Source organism: Leptopilina heterotoma, unplaced genomic scaffold, assembly GCF_015476425.1.
Source record: "Leptopilina heterotoma isolate Lh14 unplaced genomic scaffold, ASM1547642v1 Lhet_100, whole genome shotgun sequence".
NCBI lineage: Eukaryota > Metazoa > Arthropoda > Insecta > Hymenoptera > Figitidae > Leptopilina > Leptopilina heterotoma.
In genome coordinates this window covers 3,009,653-3,029,208 of record NW_025110814.1, presented here as the reverse complement: position 1 = coordinate 3,029,208, position 19,556 = coordinate 3,009,653, and the positions used below count along the sequence as shown (strand labels likewise).

Below are 19,556 nucleotides of genomic sequence, written 5' to 3'. Positions count from 1 at the left end.
TTTTAACAACGAAAGAAAATATGTACTTTAAGTGTTTATTATCAATTTAAATAAAAAAAAAAATAATAATCAAAATGTAATAAACAGAATATAATTAATAATTAAGCTAATTTACTTGTTTTTTTGGTTAATTTGTTGTTAATTTATCATTTTTAATTTTTTAAATTGTTAATTTTTATATCGTTGTTTTTAAATTTTTTCAATAAATATCAATTAACTAAAAATTAATCTTTAAAAATAAAACATCAAATCAAAAAAAGCGGATTAAAATTTTTAATTAAATTGAATTGAAATCGTCTTTTTAATAAATGAAGGAAATTATCAGTAGTAATTAGTAAAATTAAATATTTATTTATTTATTTATTAATAATAAATAAATAATAAGAGTGAGTTAGTAATAAGGAATTCTTTGTTTTTTAGGTTAAGGTATAATGTATTTTTGGAGTCTCGAACCCTACAGTAGTAGGGAGAGTAAATAAACACATATAAATACATAATAAATACATAATAAATAAATTTAAATATTGAAGTTAAGTAAAATATTAACTAAAATAAATTAAGTTAACTAAAGTTTCATTAACAGGAAACATTAAAAAATGAATAAATCTAGAAAATTTCAATGTTTTATTTAAAATTTTAACAAAACGATGATAAATGTAAATTTCTTCTCATGATCGCTTTATGAAAATTATTTTCATTTATTATACACTGGATAATTGAATAAACTAACTAATCGCTATTTCTACATAAAAAAATTAATTCTTTGTACATTATTAAACAAACAAAGAGAGAAAAAAAATATTTCTCTTTTCTCCCTCTATATATTTTTTTACAATGAAAAATAACAAATTTTAGTCGTAAATTTTTCATTATTTACAACTATCGTTCATTACTCTTTGTCATTCTATTTGGAAATTATTTACAATATACATGGTTAGGTGGAAAATTTTATTTAAGTTTAGTTTAAAAAAAGATTTAACAAAAGCAAAAAAAGTAAAAAGAAAAAAAGAAAAGAAGAAAATAAAAAACATAAAAATACAAAAAGGACAAGAGAACAAAAAGAAAGAAAAATAAAACAAAAAACAAAAAGAAAATAAAAATAACAAAAAGAAAAAGTTATTTAATATTAAAGAACACAATTTAAAAGTTTAACATACTTGAACATTTTTTTAATTTATGAAATTGAATTTTCAAGTTAAATTATCAAATAATTGAAAATAAATTCAAATTGGTTCGCATTTAAAATTCAAATCCAAAGTGTAAACTTTTCTTAGGAAAATATTTTCGAATTCTTCTATTTTTTACAACAATTCCATAAAATAAAGAAGTCTTCGCTAAAAAATTCCTGTTTGCAATTAAAAAATTTTTACTGAGTGAAAATTTTTACTTTACAAGAAAAAAAACATAGAATAAAGTAAAAAAATTCACTTTTAAGTAAAATATTTAGAAATAATTTACCTTCAAGTAAAAAATTTGTTTTTAATAATTAATTTACCCTTTTAGGGAAAAATTTGCCTTTAAGTAAAATATTTAGAAAAAATTTACCTTCAAGTAAAAAATTTGGTTTTAAATAATTAATTTTCCTTTTAAGTCAAAAGTTTACTTTTAAATTATTTAGAAAAAATTTACCTTCAAGTGATAAATTCACTTTTAAGTTAAATATTTAGAAAAAATTTACCTTCTAGTGAAAAATTCACTTTTAAATAAAATATTTAGAAAAAATTTACTATTAAGTTTATTTAGAAATAATGTACCTACAAGTGAAGGATTTACTTTTAAATAATAAATTTATATTTTAAGTAAAATATTTAAAAATAATTTTCCTTCAACTGAAAGATTTACTTCTAATGAATTAATTGACCTTTTAAGTGCAAAAATTTACTTTTAACTAAAAGAGAAATTCTCTTAAACAAAATTCTCTCAAAGAGAAATCCTCTATAAAAAAAATTCTTTCAAAGAAAACTTCTCTCTCAAAGTTAAATAAACATCTCATCCTTCACTTTTCAATCTATAAAAAGAAATTTAATTTCTTTTCAACTCTAAAAATAATTCCACTCAAGTAAAAACAATTATTTTCGTTTCTATTTCTTCCCAAGTCCAAAAAAATCGAATAAATCATTTTCTCACCAATTTTGTGGAAAAAAAAAATTTTTCCCCAAATTTGTTGAATTTTTAAACAAATTTTCGCATAATTGTTTAACAAAAAATGTCCTTTTTGTTAAAAAGCGAAACTAGTTAATTATGTAAATATTAGGAAATTGTTCGAACCACAGCTGAAGCGGGAAGCAGAACTTTTCGCGAGAGTCTCATTTCACCTGAGACCGGGTCCCTGCCAAAATATTTCACTTGAATTTCCTGTCCAATCTCATAACCAAGTGCACTCGGGTGACGAATAAAGCGCACGTCCAATTGTGAATTGTGTAACAATGTTGGCGACATGCTGTCAAATAATTTCAACATAACGCCCGACTCACGAATTTCGACAATTTTCGCCGTATAAATACCGCCAAATTCCAATGTTGGCTCACGCTCATGTTCTAAAATACCGCGAATTATAACGTCCGCCTCGTTCATTGCCGTTTGATTTGGCGCGAACAGCGTGTAATGCGTCTCGTCCTGCGGATTCACCTGGAAAACAAAACAGAAGAAATAATAATTTCAATTTCTAAATTTTTAATTTTATTATTAGAAAAAAAATTGAAATTTCTTGTTTTGATTTCTACCTGTACACCAGTGTCGAAGTAAATTTTCTTTAAATTACCGCCGGCAATGCCTAGTAATTTACCGCGTTGATGAACGGGAACTTCAAGAATTTGAGTCACTGGCATATTGTCTTTGGGAACGCGTCTCGATTCGCTAATTGCCTCATGCATTTTTACGCGAATTATCGTCTTTGCTTTTGCTGCTTGCGTCAATGCCTCCATAACAATTTTCAATGGTAGTCCTGGAATTTTTATATCGGCCTGCAATGCCGTGAATCCATTTTTTGTACCGGCAATTTTAAAGTCCATGTCGCCCATATAATCTTCTATACCCTACGAAATATAATTTTTCAATTTTCGCACATTCAGAAATAAATTTACAATTTTGAAAATTAAATAAAATCTAATATTTTTTAGGATTTTAATAATAAAGGGCTTTATCTGTCAATATGTTAAAATAAATAAATAAGTTCTTTGGTATTTAAAAGCCTATAGCCTGTTTGAGAAATAGATAAATAATAAAATATTAACATAATAAAAATAATATAAAATACATAATAAACTATATATTAAAATAATATAATAAATAAAAAATATTTTCAAAAATTGAAAAAATAGTAAAAATTGCAATGAATCGAAATAATGAATTTTTCGAGACTCACTAAAATATCGGTGAGTATTCGATAATCTTCGATTTCGGTTTTACTTTCATTGTATTTTGTAACTAAACCAATGGCAACGCCGGCGACGGACGATTGAATTGGAACTCCAGCGTCCATTAAAGCCATTGAACCTCCACAAACTGAAGCCATTGATGACGATCCTATTGGAAATTAAAAGAAGAAAATTAATTTCAATACAAAAATAAACTGACAATAAATTATTAGAATATAAATTAATAAATTATGATAAATTTTTTTTTATATTTAACAATCAATTTATGTTTTATTACCAAAAGCAAAAAGAAAAATTCTTTCGGGGTTGCCACAAAAATTTAATTTTGTTTTTCCCTGACTTTTACCTGATTTCTAGACAAAATTTTGACTTTCTCCCTGACCCTAAAGAATATTCTGATTCACTCTATAAATTATTAAATACTTAAAACAATGTTCTATTACATTTATTTACAAATTTCAAAACTTTCAAATTCGAACCTTTTTGAAATTCAACAACTTGTAAGAATATTATTATAAAACAAGATGACCGAGTGATAAAATCATTATTTTAAATTATTAGAATATTGTTACTGTAACTTTTTCAAAATTAATTTCATTATTCAAATTCAATTATTATTTTCTACAATTTTTAACAAAAATTCTTCTTTAAATAAATTATATTTAATAATTTTTAGACAAAGTTCTTTGAAAATTTCCAAATCCATTTGTTTACAATTCAATTTTACAAAATTTCGATTTTTCTGAAATTCTTCAATTAAATATAAATTAGAAAATAAAAACAACAAATAATTTTTAAAAAACTTCAATTAAACTTTTAAAAAAAAATAAATCTACAGAATTGTTAGTTCAAAGTATTCAAAGATTTTAATTTAAAACCTTTTCAAAATTCAATTATTTCTAAAAAAAATCATGCTTTAAATGCTTCTAAAATTCAATTATTATCTAAAATTTTAACTGAAATTAATTTTTAAATTAAATTTTTATTATAAAATTCTACGAGAATTCAATTATTTAAATACAAAAATAAATAATTTATATAATAATTGAATGTTTCCTAAAATTTAATTCACATAAAGACTTTTATCAACAAATTTTTAAGCAATTGAATTCTTTTGAAGAATTTTAATAAAATGTTTAAATACATTTTTCGAAGAATTCGATTAAAATTGTATTAAAAATAATTGAATTTTTGCGTTGAGTTTTATTATTTATGAAAAAATTGAATTGCTAAAAAGAATTGTATTATTTATGAAAATAATTGAATTTCTAAAAAGACTTTTATTATTTATGAAAATAATTGAATTATTGCGAAGAAATTTATAAAAATTTTGTAAATACCTAATTGAATTGCTGTGAAATTTTTATTACAAGTAAGTTTATGAAAATAATTAAATGTTTGAGTAGAATTTTATTAAAATTGGTTTAAATAATTGAAATTTTCCTAGGAATTTTATTAAATTTTTTGAAAATAATTGAAATTTCGCCAAGAATTTTATTATTTATAAAGATAATTGAAATTTTGAAAATGTTTTAATATTTTTGAATCTAATCGAGCTCCCGCGGGCAATAACTCGATCTGCGCTCGGACGCAAGCGCTAGTACCAGTCGGGGAGCAGTGAGCGCCTCTGCGCCACTCACTGCCACCCGACTGGTATTAGAGAGTGCGTCCCAGCGCAGATCGAGTTATTGCCCGCGGGAGCTCAATTGAATTTCTGTGAAGAATTTTATTACTTTTGAAAATAATTGAATTTCTGCAATCATTTGTAACTTGTCAAAAATTTCATTTTTTCAGTGTTTTTAACTTAAATTCTTCTATAAATCCATTATTTGTAATGATTAATTAAATATATATTAAAAAATTTAACTAATTTCAGAAGAATTGAATTATTATTAAAATTTATCAAAAATCTGAGTTCTTTAAAAATTCGAATCAAATTCATTCAAAATTGAAGTTTTCTAAATTATCAGATTAAAACATTTTGAAGTTTATCTATTTATGAAAATTGTAAACGCAACTCTTCTAAAATTCAATTAATTTTGAAATATTTAAGTAAAATGATTCATTAAATAATTGATAAGTAGTAATTTTATGATAGTTCTTATCAAGAATAAAGTTATTTAAAAAGAAATTATTTTCAGAAATGGAAGAAATTAAACTTAATAGGTAATTGGCCAATTTTATTATTTTATATTTAATTGTATTTTTCCTTTAAAAGAAATTAAAAGAAGTTTTCTTTTTTTTCTCTTTAAATAAATTAAAAGAAGTTTTCTTTTTTTTCTTGAAATAAATTAGAAGAATTTTTCTTTTTTCCTCTTGAAAAAAATTAAAAAAATTAAATTTTTTTTCTGTTTTAAAAGACATTGAAGGAATCGCTTCTTGTTTTTCTTTTTAAAAGAAATTGAAAGAATTAGCTACTTTTCTTCGTTTCTATTAAAGAAAATACAAACCGTTCGATTCAAAGACTTCGCTCGTGAGGCGAATTGTAAATGGATAATCGTGTGGAATAACTGGACGTAAAGCTCTCTCGGCCAAAGCACCATGACCCATTTCTCGTCGTCCAATTCCCGTTTTTCCCGTTTCTTTCGTAGCAAAAGGGGGAAATTCATAATGAAGGAAGAAATTCTTCTGTTTTACTCCGCTGAAAACAATTTTATAAAATTTTATTCCAATAAAATAACGGAAAAAGAAACAAAACAATAAAATTGGAGTAAATTAAAATAAATTAGAGAGTATAAAAACAGTTTTTCACAACAAAAAAAAACTTATTTTCTTATTTAAAGAAGAAAAATTACTTAGAAAAGAAGAATAGTATATTGTGCATCTAGAGAGGAAAATAGAAGATTTCCACGAGAACTGTTAACACACTCGTGGAAATCATTTTCCTCCCGTGGTGCACATACTATTTTTTCTAACACACGTAAACGGAAAGTACAACCACTTCATAAAAAATTTTAACGACAATAGTGTTTTCAACCGAAAGTTTATTATAATAATAGTATAATTTTTTAAAACGATTAATTATTAAAAATTAACAATTTTAACAATAACAATAAACAACAATTTAACAGTTTAAACAAATTAAAAAACAAACAAAAAAACAATTTAACAATTTTAACAATTTTAACAATTTAACAATTTTCAATAAAACATATATTTAGTCGTAAATAAAGATACATTTTATCTTAACATTGTTATTAAAATATATTACATGTGATTTTGGACGACAGGGAGGTAAAGTACTTTTGTGCAACACCTGCTGGAAAAGAGCTACTTTTCTTTAACATAAATACAGCACAAAGTGGTCAATTTCTGCACATTTAAAAGTGTGCAGGAAGTGTACTTTCCTGCACACTTTTGATTACTTTTCCGCACACTGTGCAGGAAAGTATACTTTCCTGCACACTTTTCTGTAAACAGTATAATATACACTATAATCAACATAATTATACTATATTTATTGATTAGAAAAGTATAAAAATTACTTTTTTCGGTAAACAGGTGTTGCACAAAGTACTGTGTGCAACACGTACGAAAGAAGATTTTCCGACGAGTGCAAAGTTTGCTGCTCCGAGCGAAGCGAGGGCAGTAATTTGCACGAAGTCGGAAAATTCTTCTTGCTTCTTTCTGTACTTGTTGCACAATATACTATTCTCTCCCCGCTCTGACGTCACGGGGAGGTAAAGTATACTTTTCTCTCCCCGTTATGACGTCAGAGAGAGGTAAAGTAACATTCCCTCCCTCTCGTCGGAAAAGACATACTTTCCACCCTCCACACAGGTAAGAAATGATGTACTTTCCGTGCGTGTGTTAGAAAAACAATTTTACCTAGTCATAGTTGAAATTGTATCCATTTTCATTGCACTTTCCAACGAATCAAGAGTTACTGTACAAAAAACTTGAGTCTGTCCTCGCTGAAAAAGTGCGGAACCGTGAAGAACTTTATAAAGATCAACTTCGCAATTAATATTCCTAATATCTTCCAATTGTCGTCCGTCACACCTAAAAATTATTTTTTATAATAAATATTTTATTAACTTTTAAATTCAAAACAAATTAGAAAAAAGGGAATACAACGATTTAATAATCGTTGTATTTCGTTTTTGTTAAAAAAAATTTTATACCTGACATTATTCTCAAAAATTAAATCACGAAAACTGTCTCTCGTGATTTTGGCAAAAATTTCCACGACCAATGTAAGATCTAAATTCTCAAAACTCTTCTTCATACTCTCGAGTGTCTGTTGTCGTACAATATTCACAGCATTGTCCCTCGACATTTTATCATGACGCGTGTCCGTAAAAACTTCACGTAATTTTAATTCAGCCAACGATTTCACTGAATCGTATAGCTCGTCATAATTCTCTTCAATTCTCTCCTCAACGCGTTTCTCCTTGCCGTGTGTTTTCCGTAAATCCTCAATAGACGAAATAATACCCTGACACTTACTCACTCCACTCTTAATTGCCTTCCTTAAATCCTGATCAAAAATATTATCAGCAAAACCCTCGAGCATAACAACGTTACTGTTCTTCGTCGCAGTGACAATTAAATTTAAAATACTCCCCTGCAATTCGCGACGCGTTGGATTATAAACAATTTCATTGTCAATAAATCCAACGCGCACGGCACCCACAGGACCATTCCATGGTATATCGGAGAGTGCAAGTGCAGCCGATGCGCCATTTATTGCCAGAATATCGGGATCATTGATACCATCGATTGACAGCATGTTGCAAATTATTTGCGTTTCGTAATTATAACCCGATGGAAATAGTGGTCTCACCGAGCGATCAATTAAACGACTCGTGAGTATTTCATGTTCACTTGGTCCAAGTTCACGGCGTAAAAAATTCGTCGGTATATGTCCAGCGGCAGCTGCTTTTTGACGATAATCAACAATTAATGGTGTAAAAGATTTCTGCGAATTCGAGGCAAAATTTTTACTAACAGCCGTGACAAGAACGTCTGTATTCCCTGAATTCACAACCGCACATCCATCAGCGAAACGAGCATATTTTCCAGTCGATATCGACATTGTTTTGCTGCACAAAAAAAGATGAAAACATTATTTTTTCATTTTGACAAGACAAACAAGAAGGGAAGTTATTTATAATATTAACAACTTAATTCAATTTCAAATCAATTAAATTCAAAATTAAACAATTAAATTTAAAATTAAACAACTAAATTCAAAATTATACAAATCAATTCAAAACCAAAAATTTAATTTCAAATTATGTATAAAGAATGAAATTTCAAATTAAACAATTCAATTAAAAACCGAAAATTTAGTTTCAAAATTAAACTATTAAATTTCAAATTAAATAATTAAATTCTAAATTAAACAATTAAATTTCAAATCAAACTATTAAATTTTTAATAAAACCATTAAATTTCAAAATTAAACAATTAAATCAAAAATTAAACAATTAAATTCAAAATTAAATAATTAAATTTCAAACTAAAAAATTAAATTTAAAATTAAAGAATGAAATTTCAAATTAAACAATTAAATTCAAAATTAAACAATTAAATTTAAAATTAAAGAACTAAATTCAAAATTAAAACATTAAATTTAAAATTTAAGAATGTAATTTTAAATTAACCAATAAAATTCAAAATTAAAAAAATAAATTAAAAGCCAAAAATTTAATTTTAAAATTAAGCTATTATATTTGAAATTAAGGAATTAAATTCTAAATTAAACAATTAAATTTCAAATCAAACTATTAAATTTAAAAAAAAAACCATTTAATTTTAAATTAAACAATTAGGTATATCCAAAATTGAACAATTAAATTGAGGCCTTGGATCCAATAACTCGCCTGACGCTCGGAGGAACGCGCAACTGCCAGTCAGTGAGCAGTGAGCGCCTCTGGGCCACTCACTGCTACCCAACTGGTATTAGCGCGTGCCTTCGAGCGTCGGGCGAGTTATTGGATCTAAGGCCTCAATTTTAAATAAAACAATTAAATTCAAAACTAAACAATCAAATTTTAAATTAAACTATTAGATTATAATTTAAACAATTAAATTAAAAATTAAACAATTAAATTTCAAACTAAAAAATTAAATTTCAAATTATACAATTAAATTCAAAATTAAACAATTCAATTTAAAATTAAAAAATTAAATTTCAAATTAAAGAACTAAATTTAAAATTAAACAATCAAATTTCAAATTAAACAATTTTCAATTTCAAATAAAACCATTAATTAATGTTAAATTAAAGACTTAGAAATTCATAAATTAAACAATGAAATTTCAAATTAAAAAATTCAATTTAAATTAAACAATGAAATTTCAAATTAAAAAATTCAATTTCAAATAAAACCATTAAATTTTACATTAAACTATTTAATTTAAAAGCGAACAATTTGAAAATAATTTACAAGGAAAACTTATCACTTACTACGACTGTAATAATATAGGTATTAATTATTAATTAAAAAAGAAAAGATGTTTTCAAATTTAACTGAAAATTATTTCAACCCTAATAATAATATTAATTATCATTAATTAAAAAAGTAAACGTCGTATTAAACTATCAATAAAAATTGCTATTTTCTTTAAAAAATATTTGTAACTCCTTTATTAAGTTTATGAATTTAATCCAATTATTGTATCCAGAAATTATTATTTTTTTAATTAAAAATTTAATAAATTGAATAAAAATAGTAGAATATTCACTATTTTATTATTTTCCAAACCAAAACACGTGGTATTTTTATTTGAAGAAAAAATTCCAAGTATTTTCTTTTGCACTAGTTTTTGAGGTTAGGAACAAAAAAGACATTTATTTACGGATGTATAAAGATTAAAATATAAGTGGATTTAAGTTTGAAAGAAGAATGTAGAAAAAGAATATAGTTTCTATTTTTTCAATAAGTGGAGGTTTTGTGGGTTTTGTGTTAAAGTAAAATGAAAAAGAGAGAAAAAATAAGTTGAGGACAATGTACTTAAATATACTTACTTGTCAGGTAATGAAATTTCAATTCTTTTACTGTCATCTGTTGTATTTGTCGTTGAATAACAAAATCGATGCAGGACATTTTTCAATCGAATATCTTTAATACTGGAAAATATAAAATTTGTATTATTCAATAACCTACAACTTATGAGCGCCGCCATTTTTCTTTTTCAACTGCCGGTACCACCTGGGTTGAGTAGCTACAATTTGTAAACTACCCCCACACTTTTCCTCTGTTTGGTAATTTGGTTCAATCCGTAAATACCTGGAAAAGTGGGAACACCAAACAATACCTGAAAGTACTTTAAAATACCAAAAAATATCTAAAAATACTAAAAAATACGTAAAACTTGTTATCATCCTCAAAGTAACACAACCCTTACGCCTTACCGGTACCATGTTCACCAACCTTAAAAACCAGAAACTGACAATAATAAAATTCCATTTGTGTGTGTACATATATGTATACAAAACAATAAAATTTTTTTATTTATAAATTTATGCTGCTGGATATTTCGGTATTAAAAGAATTTTTAATTACATATAGTGACGAGTGTTTCTATTTTATACAATAAAAAAAAAAGAGGAAAACAAAGTAAGCATGAGTTTTGAACAATTTAAACAAGAAATCGAAATGGGAAGTAGGGAATGTAGAAAAAAAGGAACAATAATAAAAAGTAAAGAACGTGAAGTGATTAAAACAATTATTGAACTTTGTGATCAAGAGGCAAAACAAAAGTGTTTATATTTTCCCCTACGACAAGCGACAAAACGTGCTGCACAATACGCAAAAGTATCGGAAAGAACAATAAAACGAATTCGCGAACAAGTTAAATGGGGAGTTGAATTTAATGACGACGATTGTCCATCGGGTTTGGCGAAAATTGTAAGTCGATTATTATTGCAAAAAAGTATATTTTCATTACAAAGATTATCTTTATTATTATAATTATATTCACCGACAAATAAATCTTATTTTCGATCCTAACCTCAAAATTCTACTTTCGCGATATTTCGATTATTTTTATTCTTTTTATTTATAAAAATAAAATATAGAAAAATATTTTTTGCTCACATCATTTTATAGAGTGAAAAACAAACTTTATAAAAACGATAAAAGTGGTAAATTTATCAGTTTAATGATTAATCTATAAATGTTTGTTCATAGTGATAAAATTAATTTTAATAGAAAAATGAAGAGAAAAAAAGTATACCGCGGAGATAATTTATAATCTTTACGTAACATATTTTTGTTTTGCGTGTTTCACTTTGTTTTTTGACTTTCCATAGAAAAGAAGCAAAATGGGCTTAAAATTCGCATGTAATTTATCGTTCATGTTTCCTGAGTGCGCATCACTTATTGGAAGATATCAGCTTGCAAAAAAAGTTGGGTTTAAATACGTGGAAAGTGGTTTTCCATTTGGATTTTCCGTTGAGCAGGTGGTCGAGGCAAAGACAAAAGCTGACGTACAACAAGTATTAATTAATGTTTTTACAGGTAAAATTGATTATTTTTTTAATACTCAATGCTAAAATTTTTAATTAATTTTTATTTGGACTAAAAAATAATTTCTATTTCAATTAAAATTCCTCATCAAAATTTCAATTATCTTTATATCTTTATAATTACAACAGGCTTCACAGTCTGTCCCCTATTTCCCTAAAAGTCCCCTTTTTTAATTTTGGCCCCTAAACGTACCCTATTTTGAAAATTTCCCCTAAATTTCCCCTATTTTTTCTTTTATCTTTTAATGATGAATTCACACCAAATTTAGCAAAGCGCCGTTGAAACTTTCAATTGGAAACATTTGTTTTGAAAGTTTCAAATCTTGAAATTTATGATCGATGAAATTTTTCATGAAATTTATAAAATTTGTAAGATTAGTATTTTGTCTCAAATATGTTTAGAAGTTGGCTGTATTTTAAATTCTTATAATCTGCACAAACTTGTTATGACCTACATTATTTTTAAAAGACAATATTCATCCCAAGAATTCAATTATTTTCAAAAGTAATAAAATTCTTCGAACAAATTCAATTATTTTTAAAAATTTTCACGAGTATGTCGTCAAGAATTCAATTATCTTTACAAATAGCAAAATTTTTTGCCAAAAATTCAATTATTTTCAAAAATTTATAAAAATCTTTGCAAAAGTTCAATTACTTTTAAAAGTTTTTTGCAATTCAATGATTTTCAATATTTACTATTTTCATAAAATTTATCAACAGATTTAATTATAGAAAAAACTTTTTGATACAATTCTACGAAAAGATTCAATTATTTTCATAAATAATAAAATTTCATTTATGAATTCAATTATTTTCATTGCAGAAGTTCAAATATTTTGAATACAATTTTAAATAAATTCCTTGAAAAATGCAATTATTATTAAAAATTTTATTAAAACTTGAGGAAAGAATTCAATTTTAAGAAACATTCAATTATCCAATAAAACAATTAAATTCGTTGCAATAATTAAAATATTTTCATAAATAACATTTAAATCGTCGCAGAAAATCAATTATTTTCAAAAATTGTTAAGTAATTTTGCAAAAGAATTCAATAAGCTTGATAAACAACAAAATCGCATAAATTCTTCCCATAAAATCAATTATTCTAAGGAATTTTAATAAAATTCTTTTCCAAAATTCAATTATTTTGATAAATATCAAAATTCATCATAAGAATTCAATTCTTTTGAAAAGTAATTAAATACTTTGCAGAATTTAAATTATTTTAAAAATTTTTTCAAAATTCTCGTCAAGAATTATACTATCTTTATAAATAGATAGGGAAATTCATCTCAAGAATTAAAATATTGGCAAAAATTTTTCAAAAATTCTTCTCAAGAATTCAATTATTTTCAAAAATTTAAATATAATTATTATTTAAATTCTTCTCAGGAATTCAATTATTTTTTAAAAATTTAATAAAATTCTTGAAAAAGTTTTCAATTATTTTCAAAAATTGTTATAAAATTCTTTAATATAATAAATTTCATTAAAATTTGAATTAAATTCCTTAAAAGAAATTATACATTTTCAAAAGTTGTTAATACAATTCTTCGTAAAAATTAAATTTTAAGAAACATTCGATATTATTTATTTTTGTATTTAAATAATTGATTTCTCGTAAAATTAAATTATTATTTTTCGTATTTTTTACTAACAATTCTGTAGAATTAATTTTTTTCAAAAAGTTTAATTGAATTAATAATTGATGTTATTGATTTAAAGTAGAATTTTAGTTAAAAATTCTAGAAAATGTTAAATGAATTGAAATGATACAAATAATTTTGAAGAAATTACAGTAACAATATTTTTATAATAATAAAATAATGATTTTATCAGTCGGTCATCTTTAATTATTATAAAACTTAAAGAAATGGATCACTCCGAGTCTTCAATTCGGAGTGATCCATTTCTTTATGTTTAAATATTCTTATGAGTTGTTCAATTTGAAAAGGTTTGAATTTGAAATTTTTTAACATCTAATTCCAATGAAAAAAAAAAAATGATTAAATATTTATTTTAAATAAAACTATTGATGTTTTCGAATAATTTTACTTTTGAAGAAATTTGTAAATAAATTTAATAGAACTTTTTTTTGAGTATCTAATAATTTTGAGAGTTAATCAGAATATTCTTTAGGGTCAGGGAAAAAGTCAAAGTTGTATTTGGAAATCAGGGAAAATTAAAGTTAAGCTTTTGTGGCAACCCTGTATAAATAAATTATATTTTTATCTTTATTTAACCAAATTTTATGGTCCCCTAAAAGTCCCCTATTTTTTAATTTTCAGTCCCCTATTTCCCCTAAAATACTTTTTAGGGGCACTGTGAAGCCTGTTACAATAAAATTCAATATTTCAATTATCTTTACAAATAATAAAATTCTTCTCCGAAATTCAATTATTTTCAAGAATTTTTATTAAAATTCTTGGCCAAATTTTAATTATCTTCATAAATAATAAAAATTTTCTCCGAAATTCAATTATTTTCAAAAATTTTTTTAATTCTTGTCAAAACTACAATTATCTTTATAAATAATAAAATACTTGGCGAAATTTCAATTATTTTCAAAAAATTTAATAAAATTCTTTGCAAAATTTCAATTATTTTTAAAAATTTTCTAAAATGAATTCAATTATTTAAAAAAAAAAAAATTTTCATAAATTTTTTTGCATCAATTCAATTATTTTCATAAATATTAAAACTCACCGATGAATTTAAATTATTTTTAATAAAATTTTAATCAAATTCCTCGAAAAATTTAATTATTTTTAAAAATTCGTCTAAAGAATTCAATTATTTAAGAATTTATAGAAAAAATTCCCTATGAGAATTGAATTTTAGGAAACATTAAATTATTTATTTTTCTATTTAAATAATTGAATTCTCATAGAATTTTTTAATATAAATTGATTTAAAAATGAATTTTAGGCAGTTATCCGTTCCAGGCCCTCAATTGAATATTGAAAGCATTGTATCGTGAATTTTTAAAAATGAATGAATTTTAAAAAGGTTTCAAATTAAAGTCTTTGAAAATGTTATAAATAATAAAATTCTTGTCAAAATTTCAATTATTTTCAAAAATTTTCATCAATTCGATGATTTTCAATATCTACTTTGTTAAAAAATTTTCTAAAAGAATTCAATTATTTAAAAAAAACTTTTAGTAAAATTCTACGCAAACATATAATTATGTACTTTGATCCTAAATAATAAAAATTCCACAGGAATTCAATTTATTATTTTCTAATTTTTTATAAATTTCTTCGCAATAATTCAATTATTTTCATAAATAATAAAATTTCTTCGCAATAATTCAATTATTTTCATAAATAATAAAATTATTTTTAGAAATTCAATGATTTTCATAAATAATAAAACTTACCACAAAATGTCAATTACTTTAATACAATTTTTATCGAATTCTTCGGAAAATGTATTTAAACATTTTATTAAAATTCTTCAAAAGAATTCAATTACTCAAAAATTTGTTGATAAAATTCTTTTTGAGAATTGAATTTTAAGAAACATTCAAATATTTCATAAATTATTTATTAGTTTCTATTTAAATACATAATTCAATTCTAATATTAATAATTCTAATAATAATTAGAAAATTATTATAACAATTTAAATAATTTAATATAATTAAAAATAATAATAATTCTAATTTTCTAATAAAATATGATTTAAAAATGAATTTCAGTTAAAATTTTAGATAATAATTAAATATTAAAATCATTATAGCGTGAATGTTTAGAAATAATTGAATTTTGAAAAGGTTGTAAATTAAAATTTTTGAAAATTTTTATTTTTCATACTTTTATGTAACAATTTTATAGAATTAATTTTTTTTGGAAATAATTTGTTGTTTTTATTTTCTAATTTATATTTAATTGAAGAATTTCAGAAAAATCGAAATTTTGTAAAATTGAATTGTAAACAAATGGATTTGGAAATTTTCAAAGAACTTTGTCAAAGAATTATTAAATATAATTGATTTAAAGAAGAATTTTAATTAAAAATTGTAGAAAATAATAATTGAATTGAAATGAATGATGAAAACAATTTTGAAAAAGTTACAGTAACAATATTCTTTATAATGTAAAATAATGACTTTATCACTAGGTCATCTTTAATTATTATAAAACATGAAGAAACATCACTCCGAGTCTTTGACTAGGAGTGATCAATAATAATAGTCTTGAAAGTTGTTGAATTTCGAAAAGGTTTTATTTAAAAATGTTTGAAAATCTTAATTTCTTTGGAAAATTATAAATATTATATAATAATTATTTTATAATGTATATTTTTTTGGGGGAATAAATTAGGAGACGTTACAAAAGGTGATCTCGGATTTGCCGCCGTTCCTGGAGAAGAGCAAAATTTTCAAAACAGTATTGAACTCACTATTCAATATGCAAAGGCTCTCGACTGTAGAAAGTAAGTTATTTTATTTGAAAAAGAAAAATTATATATTTCAAAAAATATTTAATTTTTTTTCTATTTATCTATTTAAATAATATCAAATTTTTTTTATTTATATTATTTATTATACATAGTTCATGCCTTTCGGCTTTGAACGAACTTCCGGCATTCTCCTTTACCTTACACTTTAGTTTTTTTATTTATATTTAAAAAAAATTGCCAATGAAGTAAATTTTTTTATGCCTCTAATATTTTTTACTCAGAAAAAGAAAGAGAGAATTAATTTTATTTCAAATTTTTTTTCCTTCTATTAAAGGAAACTTTTTCTTCTCTTTAAATTACATTTTCTTTAATATATGTAAATTAAATTTTCCGCATTTTAAATTTACAGGATTCATGTAATGTCGGGTAAAGTGGAAGTATTAACAAAAGGAAATGACGAGGCTTACGAAAATAATCTTAGGTACGCTGTTAAAAGATTCGAGGAGGAAAATATTATTGGTTTAATAGAACCTATTAATTCTCACACTGTACCAAATTATTACATGAACAGTTTCGATAAAGGTAGTGAACAATTTTAACAGTTTCAATATAAAAATTATTTTTAAATACAAAAATTATTTTTTAAATACAATCATTAATTTTTTATATATTTTTTTCACATAATAATAATAATTTTTTATAGAAAAGAAAATAATTGAAAATTAACTATATTTATGTATATTTAGTCACTGAAATTAAAATAAATATATAGAATTAGTAGAAGTGAGTAAATATTAAATTTATCTTTAAAAAAATAATTTTCCAGGTTTGTCATTTATTAAAAAAATCGACAGTCCAAATCTACGATTAATGTTGGACATTTTTCATTTGCAACACATTTGCGGAAATCTCACGTACTCAATACGTGAATACCTTCCCTACGTTGGTGAGTATTAAAATTCACATTCAGAAAATTAAGAAAAAAATATTTACTGTATAAAATAAGATTTAATTTCAAATTTTTAAATTAAAATTAATCAATTTTTTCGTTATTTTTCCAGGACACGTACAAATTGCACAAGTGCCCGACAGAAATGAACCAGACACACCGGGCGAAATTGATTACAAATATATATTTTCCCTATTGGAACAAGAGGGATACGAGGATTACGTTGGTCTAGAATATAAACCAAAGTCAAGTACATTTGAGGGAATCAAATGGATCAGACGATTTGGATTTTCTTTTTAAAGAAAAGAAAAAATATAACTGTACATAATATATATTATTTTCCTTTTATTTGTAAAAAAGTGATTTCTCGTGTGATATTTATAGAAAGAAAAATAATTTTAAATAAGAAACAAATTTTAAATATAAATTTGTCTTATATAGAAAAAAAGCAAAAACATATTTCAAAATGTTATGAAGAAAAAAAATTGTGAAATAGATGTTTTTTTTAATTTATGCACTTTAATTAAAATACTTTCAAGTGAAGAGTTTTTTTATAAAACAATATTTCTATTTAGTGTGGACATTCTTTCTTTCATATTAATTAACTTAAGGATTTCTTTTTAATAATAAAAAAAAAGTATAATAAAAAATAATAAAGAGATGATTTTATTACTAAAACGGATTGTTTTCTTTAATTATTTTCAGGAATGAATTCTGATTTATTCCTTTTTCTTCAATAACCGAATAATGGAAAAACTAAAATTATGAATTTAAAAATAGTTACTACTATCAAGTGATAATTAATATCGAATTATAATTACTATCAAATAATAATGACCATCAAATAATAATCAATAACAATTGCTATCAATAAAATATATAAATTATCATTCAATATAATTGTTAACTAATTATTCTAATTAAGTCGCTGTCAAAAATAATAATTTGCATATTTTATTATTGAATCAAAATAGTAAATAGAATATTAATAATTTTTTTTTATTACCATCAGAACTCAGAAAATTGTCAATTTGACAAAAAATTATCCTTTAAGTCAATTAACATATTAAAATCGTTGTAATTACAAATAAGTTTAATTGTAAATTAAATTTTTCTTTGACGTATTTGCAATAATTGCACATGAAAAAAAAAATTGTCAAATTAGATTTTATATTACAAATACTGATTAAAAGTCTATAATGAATTAACGTCATCGCAAGATGCGTGAAAATGACAGAAAATGCAAAAATAAGTTTGTCTCCATTTTTACAAATTTCTAAATATTTTTCTACTACTTTTTCTGTTATTTTCATCATCTTACATTACCAACAATTTCTTCTTCTTCCACTAAAATACAATATTGTATTAAACCTAGACTTAAAATAGAAGCTTAATATTTTTAAATTCAGTTATCGAGTTAATTTCTCTATTTACAAATTTGATCGATTGCTATATGTATATAGAAGGAAAAAGAAAACAAAAATAGAAAAAATAGTATTTTTTTCTGTACAATGTGTGCTATATTACTAGAATAGTAGTGAAAAGATATATTGAAAAATATTTTTGCAAATGCTTTTAAAAATTAATTTTAAATTATACAAAAATTAGGCGTAAAAAAAGAGCGAAAAGCCATTGAAATATAATTCGACTGGTTAATTTAATTTTTTTCCCTTTTTTTCATATTATATTATCAGAAAATAAAAATATTTAGTTACAGAAAAATTAATTCACTAAAATTAGAAATTGTCGCACGAAAAGTAAATTTTTTGGAAAAAGAAATGTTCAGATTCACAATTATTTTTTTCCTTGAATTAGGTACAATTAAATTTTCCAGTCAAATTGAATTCAATTTCAAAAGTTTCTCTACCGAAATTCGTGGGTAGAAATTTTTTGCCGAATTCGTAAAGAATTTTTTTTTTTCGTCGAATTCGTGAAGGAAAATTCCCTAATAAATTACAAAAGTCTTGAATCTCATGCAAATGGAGACTCGATTTTAATTAATAATACAATATAGTTAAAAAAAAGAAAACTATTTTTTAATTGTAGAAAAAACAAAACGTCTCTCGCCTCTTATTTTTACGAACGAGCAAACATAATTTTTTTTTCTCTCTAAAATAGCAAAATTGAATTTCACTTTCACTCTATCCAGAAAGTTTTTTTTTCTTTTTTATAAAATATACTACCCTTTTATTCTCTTATCTAGCCATATTGTCAAAGATCAAAAGGAATTATTGACCTTTATCCAATTTTCCTAACTAGAATTCTATTTTCATCAATGCGGGAGTCTTGCAAATTAATTTTCGAAAATTTTTATTGTCGTTAGCAAAAAAAGAAAAGG

The 19,556-nt window shown here is 23.5% G+C and overlaps 2 protein-coding genes across 2 annotated transcripts; one reads left to right on the top strand and one right to left on the bottom strand.

Annotated features, from left to right (window-relative positions):
* Positions 1-1,766: 1,766 nt before the first annotated feature.
* Positions 1,767-10,796, bottom strand: LOC122499056 (polyribonucleotide nucleotidyltransferase 1, mitochondrial). The gene is made up of 7 exons (XM_043607123.1): positions 10,354-10,796; positions 7,502-8,422; positions 7,206-7,379; positions 5,828-6,018; positions 3,365-3,525; positions 2,724-3,035; positions 1,767-2,628 (listed from the first exon to the last, which is right to left on the bottom strand). Exons 1-7 carry the CDS (start codon positions 10,509-10,511, stop codon positions 2,251-2,253), a joined length of 2,295 nt encoding a protein of 764 aa, XP_043463058.1. The 5' UTR covers positions 10,512-10,796; the 3' UTR covers positions 1,767-2,250.
* Positions 10,797-10,841: 45 nt separating this feature from the next.
* Positions 10,842-17,629, top strand: LOC122499064 (putative hydroxypyruvate isomerase). Its single transcript, XM_043607136.1, has 6 exons — positions 10,842-11,236; positions 11,641-11,848; positions 16,191-16,302; positions 16,679-16,851; positions 17,096-17,215; positions 17,331-17,629. The coding sequence occupies exons 1-6, from the start codon at positions 10,952-10,954 to the stop codon at positions 17,516-17,518; spliced, it is 1,086 nt and encodes a 361-aa protein (XP_043463071.1). The 5' UTR covers positions 10,842-10,951; the 3' UTR covers positions 17,519-17,629.
* Positions 17,630-19,556: the final 1,927 nt, after the last annotated feature.